Source organism: Oncorhynchus gorbuscha, linkage group LG09 (genome assembly GCF_021184085.1).
Source record: "Oncorhynchus gorbuscha isolate QuinsamMale2020 ecotype Even-year linkage group LG09, OgorEven_v1.0, whole genome shotgun sequence".
Taxonomy (NCBI): domain Eukaryota; kingdom Metazoa; phylum Chordata; class Actinopteri; order Salmoniformes; family Salmonidae; genus Oncorhynchus; species Oncorhynchus gorbuscha.
The window spans coordinates 19,299,750-19,308,534 of NC_060181.1; the positions used below are offsets into that span (position 1 = coordinate 19,299,750).

At 44.2% G+C, this 8,785-nt stretch overlaps 1 protein-coding gene across 3 annotated transcripts in view; it reads left to right on the forward strand.

Annotated features, from left to right (window-relative positions):
- LOC124043248 (epsilon-sarcoglycan-like) overlaps positions 1-8,489 on the forward strand; it is a 37,081-nt gene extending 28,592 nt beyond the window's left edge. Inside the window, exons 6-12 of one of the 3 annotated variants that reach the window (XM_046361620.1) lie at positions 441-603; positions 1,060-1,274; positions 1,818-1,844; positions 2,902-3,087; positions 6,303-6,346; positions 7,195-7,238; positions 7,623-8,489. In XM_046361620.1, the coding sequence (XP_046217576.1) occupies positions 441-603; positions 1,060-1,274; positions 1,818-1,844; positions 2,902-3,087; positions 6,303-6,346; positions 7,195-7,238; positions 7,623-7,673 (730 nt within the window). In that variant the 3' untranslated portion in view covers positions 7,674-8,489. The remainder of the gene's footprint in view (positions 1-440; positions 604-1,059; positions 1,275-1,817; positions 1,845-2,901; positions 3,088-6,302; positions 6,347-7,194; positions 7,239-7,622) is intronic. The other 2 variants (XM_046361621.1, XM_046361622.1) reach the window with 2 other exon arrangements.
- The last annotated feature ends 296 nt before the right edge of the window (positions 8,490-8,785 follow it).

Below are 8,785 nucleotides of genomic sequence, written 5' to 3' on the forward strand. Positions count from 1 at the left end.
CCTGTATTATCAGATCTACCACTGTCTGTCTGTCTGTCATTCTACCTGTATTATCAGATATACCACTAACTGTCTGTCATTCTACCTGTATTATCAGATATACCACTAACTGTCTGTCTGTCATTATATCTGTATTATCAGATATACCACTGTCTGTCTGTCATTATATCTTTATTATCAGATATACCACTAACGGTCTGTCTGTCTGTCATTATACCTGTAAACCACAGGAGGCTGCTGAGGATAGGACGGCTTATAATAATCCCTGGAATGGAGTCAATGGAATGTTATCAAACACCTGGAAACCACATTCTTGATTTGCTTGGTACCATTGAATTTATTCCGTTCCAGCCATTCAAATGAACCCGTCCTCCTCAATTAAGGGGCCACCAGCCACCTGTATTATAAGACAGTGTCTAAGTCACTGCCTCCCTCTCCAGTGTGTATGTGATGGTGGGAGCTGATGTGCAGTTCTCTTCCTGCCTGAGGGAGGTGGAGAACTCCCAGAACCAGCTCCGCTGCAGCCAGGAGATGGAGCCTGTCATCAGCTGTGACAAGAAGTTCAGAGCCCAGTTCGACATTGACTGGTGTAAAATCAATCTGGTGAGGACTGGACAGGACCCTGGAACCATGGTGTGACCTCTTGACCTGTTCTCTGACCATGCCTTTCAAAAATTGTAGTGTGTTTTTGTAGAGTCATATGCACACACACACAAACCCACACAAAACTATGCCAAACAGACAAACACACACACACACACATTTTTATAGATCAGAGATTCAGAGGTGTTGTTGATTGTTGTTCACAAGCTATGTGCTTTTTTACATTGACAGTAGCATCATGTATTTGGACAAGCCATTCCACATTCGCGATAAGAAAAATTACATTTAGGTATATTTGAACATGTATTTGGCTGAAATCTGGAGGGAATAAGAAGGAAATGGGAATCCTCAAACTGGGATTTCTGGAAAACGTCTCAATTTTGGGGAAATGACCAGAATTTACCACCCTAATATCTATAGTAAATGAAGTGCTTATTGAACCTCTGTCTTCTCCAGGTGGACATCACCAAGATGATCATGACCCACAGTAATCGTCCGGACCCAGGGACGGGGGTCCTGCCTGACATCGGGGGGTACAACCCCCCGCCAGAGTCTCTGAAGAGCAGGGACTTCTTTGCCGACTTCCTCATCACTTTGGCGGTGCCCTCGGCCGTGGCCATGGTCCTCTTCAGCGTCCTGGGTTACTCCATGTGCTGCCGGCGGGAAGGGGTGTAAGTGTGCTGCTTTCACTGACAGAAACAGACACACATAGACACTTTTCTTTCTAGTTGTCACGTAGGGGTTCTCAGATCCTGAGGGATAGACTGATTACTCTGAGTGCAGTGTCACAGGCTCAGTCAGTTAAGGGGTGTTTAGTTGTGATACTTAGTCACTATAGATGGACGTCAAGAGGTTTTAATTTTCTGGAAGCACAGCTTGTCAATGACCATCCAGTCTTATGGTCGATGTATGTTCTCCATACGTTACACTGTTCTGTCTCAGCTTTGATTTCTCATATTCATCTTGATGGTTATTAGCATAATCATTATGACATTGATGGTCAATCAACCATTATATCGCTCCTCCAACCCTCATTTACAGGCTGAGAGAGACTGTGTCCCTCCACCCACCACTCAGTGTGTCCATGAAGTACTGTTTGTTGCTTCGCCCGCACCATTCATCCATCCAACATCACGTGCTCTCCATTCGCGTCTGTGAATGTCTTTTAACTATTAATATTAGTATTTAATTCATTCATTTTGTTTTGTTTCTAGGGATAAAAGAAACATGCAAACACCAGAGTAAGTGTTAATTCTCTCCTGTGTTTTTTTCTTTTGAGTTTTGGTTCCTCTTAGTTTGTATCCCCCCTTCAAATCATTTGCCCTTTCACCTTTTGCTTTTGAATCGCCATGGTGACATCCTCATGTCCATTCATACTGTCATCTGTGTGTTTTACATCCCGTCATCCAATGAGCTGCTCAAAGCTGCAGGAAGGTGTTAGAATGGAAGTCGACCTTAACTGATCCAGGGCCAGATATTGATTCACCACCTCTAATGGGGGAGGATTGGGAGATACAGTAATCTTACCCTACATCTGTGGTTAAGGAGAACTTATATAGTTCTGTACCTGAAGCAGAGAAATATCAGACCAGTGTTGTTTACAGACACAGAGAGTGTGAGAGACACAGAGACAGGGGGAAAGGGGGAGAGAGAGAAGGGGGAAGGGAGAGAGACAGAGATCGGAGAGGGGGAGAGAGAAACAGAGGGGGGAGAAAAGAGAGTGAGTATGACAGCATGAGAGGGAGTTGAGACATTCTCAAACAAACTCCATTAGACTCAGCAGCCAAATAACCAATAGTAACAACAAAACAGTTCCCTCCTGTCAAAGAGAAACACTCTTTATGCTGTTGGTCTACAAAATATTTCCTATATAATATATACCTTAATGCATGTGTGTACAGTACACTAGAGTGTGCGTGTTGACTGTGATGTTAAGGATACAACAAGGGATACAATGAGTCCGGATATCTACTTCCCCAGGGTCAGATGAACTCATGGATACCATTTGTATGTCTCTGTGTCTCATAGTTAGAGGTAGTTTTGCAAGCCAACGCTAATTAGTGTTAGCACAAAGACTGGAAGTATATGGGTGCCTACTGAATGCTATCAGATACCCATAGACTTCCAGTCATTGCATTAACAAACTACCTCTGACTTCCTTCATACTGGACACAAAGTCATACAAATGGTATCCATGACTACATCTGACTGCCAAAGTACCACTTTAAGACTTAAGATCTATTTCTGTATTATTTAAATATGATTGATTTATTTTCTGTCCGTCTCTTCTCTCCTCAGTATCCAGTTAGTGCATCACAGCTCCATCCAGAAGTCGACCAAGGAGCTGCGGAGCATGTCTAAGAACAGGGAGATCTCCTGGCCCCTCTCCACCCTGCCTGTCTTCAGCCAAAGTGGGGAGGTGGTGCCCCCCATACACCCAGACAACTACGAGACAACAAGCATGCCCCTGATGCAGACACAGACGTGAGTCCTGGCTGAGTGGCTGGGGTGTCCAAACACACCGAGTGGCTGGGGTGTCCAAACACACCGAGTGGCTGGGGTGTCCAAACACACCGAGTGGCTGGGGTGTCCAAACACACCGAGTGGCTGGGGTGTCCAAACACACCGAGTGGCTGGGGTGTCCACACACACAGAGTGGCTGGGGTGTCCAAGCACACAGAGTGGCTGGGTTGTCCAAACACACAGAGTGGCTGGGGTGTCCCAACACACAGAGTGGCTGGGTTGTCCAAACACACCGAGTGGCTGGGGTGTCCAAACACACAGAGTGGCTGGGGTGTCCAAACACACCGAGTGGCTGGGGTGTCCAAACACACCGAGTGGCTGGGGTGTCCAAACACACCGAGTGGCTGGGGTGTCCAAACACACCGAGTGGCTGGGGTGTCCAAACACACCGAGTGGCTGGGGTGTCCAAACACACCGAGTGGCTGGGGTGTCCAAACACACCGAGTGGCTGGGGTGTCCAAACACACCGAGTGGCTGGGGTGTCCAAACACACCGAGTGGCTGGGGTGTCCAAACACACAGAGTGGCTGGGGTGTCCAAACACACCGAGTGGCTGGGGTGTCCAAACACACCGAGTGGCTGGGGTGTCCAAACACACAGAGTGGCTGGGGTGTCCAAACACACCGAGTGGCTGGGGTGTCCAAACACACCGAGTGGCTGGGGTGTCCAAACACACCGAGTGGCTGGGGTGTCCAAACACACCGAGTGGCTGGGGTGTCCCAACACACCGAGTGGCTGGGGTGTCCCAACACACCGAGTGGCTGGGGTGTCCAAACACACCGAGTGGCTGGGGTGTCCCAACACACAGAGTGGCTGGGGTGTCCAAACACACAGAGTGGCTGGGGTGTCCAAACACACCGAGTGGCTGGGGTGTCCAAACACACAGAGTGGCTGGGGTGTCCAAACACACAGAGTGGCTGGGGTGTCCAAACACACCGAGTGGCTGGGGTGTCCAAACACACCGAGTGGCTGAGGTGTCCCAACACACACATGCAGGGAAACATGTAGACATACTCACACTATATTTCCTCTGCACCTTTCCCTCTCTCTCTCACACACACACACACACACACACACACACACACACACACACACACACACACACACACACACACACACACACACACACACACACACACACACACACACACACACACACACACACACACACACACACACACACACACGCATTCACAATGTTGTTCTAATACAGTATGTATTGAGCTATACCATGCTTTCAACCAGCATAGTGAGACTTTTGTCGAAGCGCTCCGAGTAAAACTGGTTTAAACTCTAAACGCTAAATCTGTCATATGATGTCTAGTATGGCATAGTTTCAAGTAAAAATGCTTTCCTATGATAATTATAGAACACACATTCTATACAAGCTATACAAATCAAATCAAACTTTATTTGTCACATGCGCTGAATACAACAGGTCGTGGCCAAAGTTTTGAGAATGACACAAATATTAATTATCAAAGTCTGCTGCCTCAGTTTGTATGATGGCAATTTGTAAATATACTCCTGAATGTTATGAAGAGTGATCAGATGAATTGCAATTAATTGCAAAGTCCCTCTTTACCATGCAAATGAACTGAATCCCCCAAAAAATTTCCACTGCATTTCAGTCCTGCCACAAAAGGACCAGCTGACAACATGTCAGTGATTCTCTTGTTACAGGTGTGAGTGTTGACGAGGACAAGGCTGGAGATCACTCTGTTATGCTGATTGAGTTCAAATATCAGACTGGAAGCTTCAAAAGGAGGGTGGTGCTTGGAATCATTGTTCTTCCTCTGTCAACCATGGTTACCTGCAAGGAAACACGTGCCATCATCATTGCTTTGCACAAAAAGGGCTTCACAGGCAAGGATATTGCTGCCAGTAAGATTGCACCTAAATCAACCATTTATCGGATCATCAAGAACTTCAAGGAGAGCGGTTCAAATGTTGTGAAGAAGGCTTCTGGGCGCCCAAGAAAGTCCAGCAAGCACGAGGACCGTCTCCTAAAATTGATTCAGCTGCGGGATCGGGGCACCACCAGTACACAGCTTGCTCAGGAATGGCAGCAGGCAGGTGTGAGGCGAAGACTTTTGGAGGATGGCCTGGTGTCAAGAAGAGCAGCAAAGAAGCCACTTCTCTCCAGGAAAAACATCAGGGACAGACTGATATTCTGCAAAAGGTACAGGGATTGGACTGCTGAGGACTGGGGTAAAGTAATTTTCTCTGATGAATCCCCTTTCCGATTGTTTGGGGCATACGGAAAAAAGCTTGTCCAGAGAAGACAAAGTGAGCGCGACCATCAGTCCTGTGTCATGTCAACAGTAAAGCATCCTGAGACCACTCATGTGTGGGGTGTGGACTCACTCACAATTTTGCCTAAGAACACAGCCATGAATAAAGAATGGTACCAACACATTCTCAGAGAGCAACTTCTCACAACCATCCAGGAACAGTTTGGTGACAAACAATGCCTTTTCCAGCAAGATGGAGCACCTTGCCATAAAGCAAAAGTGATAACTAAGTGGCTTGGGGAACAAAACATTATATTTTGGGTCCATGGCCAGAAAACTCCCGAGACCTTAATCCCATTGAGAACTTGTGGTCAATCCTCAAGAGGCGGATGAACAAACAAAAACCCACAAATTCTGACAAACTCCAAGCATTTATTATGCAAGAATGTGCTGCCATCAGTCAGGATGTGGCCCAGAAGTTAATTGACAACATGCCTGGGCGGATTGCAGAGGTCTTGAAGAAGAAGGGTCAACACTGCAAATATTGACTATTTGCATCAACTTCATGTAATTGTCAATAAAAGCATTTGACACTTATGAAATGCTTGTAATTATACTTCAGTATTCCATAGTAACATCTGACAAAAATATCTAGACACTGAAACAGCAAACTTTGTGAAAATTAATGTGTCATACTCAAAACTTTTGGCCATGACTGTAGACCTTACCGTGAAATGCTTACTTACATACAAGCCCTTAACCAACAATGCAGTTCAAATAACCTAAAGTAAAAACAATTGGGGGGGGGTCAATGTAAATAGTCCAGTGGCCATTTGACTAGTTGTTCAGCAGTCTTATGGCTTGGGGGTAGAAGCTGTTAAGGAGCCTTTTGGTCCTAGACTTGGCGCAAATGTCCTTATAATCTGTTGACCTCTAATTTCAGAAACCTGCAGAACCAGATTCAGATACCACAGCAACAGCCATCAGGTTAGTATTGAGTTCTGCTTTAGTACGATTGGTCTATTATCTCATGGACCAATGAAAATGTATACAGTAAAGTCCTCACTAAGTAACATAACTACCTTGGACATAGATTAATCATGGTCATCCTCAATCATCTAACCTATCACATTTTAGATTAAATAACATGGAGGCTCACTTCTGATAACATAGTTAATGTTGACTGCAATAGTTTTCTTTCCTGATTTTTCCTTTTTATTCACCTCAATCAAATACATTCTTCCACCCACCTACTGTTCTGTAGTTACTGTGTCTAACTAGAATATGGCTCCCGCTTGTGTGCATGTCAATGAACTACAAGAGGGCCCTCTTAATTGCTCTGTCTAACTGCTCTGTCTAAATCATCGCTCTGTTTAACTAGCTACTCGGTCTAAACCACTGCTCTGTCTAAATATCTGTTCTTTCTAAATCACTGCTCTGTCTAACTAGCTACTCTGTCTAAATCACTGCTCTGTCTAACTGCTATCTAAATCACTGTTCTGTCTAAATATATGTTCTTTCTAAATCACTGCTGTCTAAATCACTGCTCTGTCTAACAGCTCTGTCTAACTAGCTACAGTGTTTAAACCACTGCTCTGTCTAAATATCTGTTCTTTCTAAACCACTGCTCTGCCTTAATCACTACTCTGTCTAAATCACTGCTCTGTCTAACTAGCTACTCTGTCTAAATCACTGCTCTGTCTAAATATCTGTTCTTTCTAAACCACTGCTCTGTCTAACAGCTCTGTCTAACTAACTACTCTGTCTAACTGCTCTGTCTTAATCACTACTCTGTCTAAACCACTGCTCTGTTGTTCTTTTTACTGCTAACAAAGGAGATAGAGAGAATTATTGTATGTCGACATTTCGGAGACTGGAGGCAAGTATACTGGTCTGGTTTTGTTTAAAGGAATCTCTGAACTATAGGAGAGAATATTTTATTTTGCACTTAATATAACAGTAGTAGACTAGTTGAAAAGGAGAAGGTGCTACGCTCGCTCAGCATTCAGATCATAATATTTTACTTAAACAACTATTATGAGTTGGACGTTCTGGCCTTCACTCAATGATCACATTTTTGGGTTGCACCTCGACTCAAGTAGTTTGAGTGCCCTCATCTTTCCACAGTTACAATATAGTGACCATATTCCCATGTAGTTACAATATTCCCTCTCAGAACCTGTAAACAGTCTATATTTATCTTATATCCCAATACATTATATTATGCAATATATTGATTCATGTATTTTATTCTCCATTCTAGGTAAATGGTATTCCTGAGGAGAGGAAAGTGGCTGAAGCAGTGAATTTGTGACGAGAGAAAACCCCCAGAGTGCTGGAGCTGCTGTCTGTCTCTATCCTTTTTAGCCAAGTGTTTTTCTATGTCTAAGTCCCAAATAGCACACCATTTCCTATATAGTGCACACTTCTGACCAGGGCCCATAGAGTAGTGCACTATGTAGGGAATAGGATGCCATTTGGAACAAACACTACATCTGTGCCAATCTGCATGCCCAAGCAGTGCTTTCATACTCAACGCTATTGTCTTTCCGTGTGCACTTATATATGTGAGTGAGTGTTGCAGAGTACAGTAGACTCCTGATAAGCGCACGTAGTATTGGTTAAAAAGATGACCAATTGATTGGGCCTGAAAAAACAATTACACTTCAGATCTTGCACTATATGATCTTTGGGGCAGCAGGCAGTCTATCAGTTAGAGTTGGGACCAGTAACCGAAAGGTTGCTGGGTCAAATACTTGAGCTGTCAAGGTGAAAAATCTGTTGATGTGCCCGTGAATAAGGCACTTCACCCTACTTTACGATACATATTTTTGTGCACACTTTCACCACAATGCCAAGCAGTTGCATTTATCAGTAGTCAACTATACATGTTGATGAGTTTATGAATGTGTGTATTCAAGCTTAATAAATATTAAAATGCTATGTTTATAGGATTTTATTTAAATATTTTGTTCTAGAAATGATATGCCATTAACGATATATCTGTATTTTTACTGGCCTTGTACTCTTTAGATGAAGAGACAGAGATGCTTTTATGTTTAATGTCTGACCATGTATGTGTAACTGTTCATTTTCTGTCACATAACAGTAAAAATACATTTGATTTAAATTTGCTGTTTGGTGTCAATTGTAGAACCAGGCCTGTGGCAGGCCAGGAGGACCCACTCTCTCTTCATCGTTCTCCAGCTTGTCGTATGAATTAGGTACTTCCTTAATCCTCTTAGTCCCGGGTCAGACATAAAACACTGGAGCCTGTCTTTCGCCACAGCTTGTGTCCTGTTCTATGAGAGACCCGTCTTCCAGCTCAGCCACCACTGTCCTTTTCTAAGAGAGACCAGTCTCTTCCAGCTCAGCCACCACTGTCACGCTTTAAGAGAGACCAATCTCTTCCAGCTCAGCCACCAC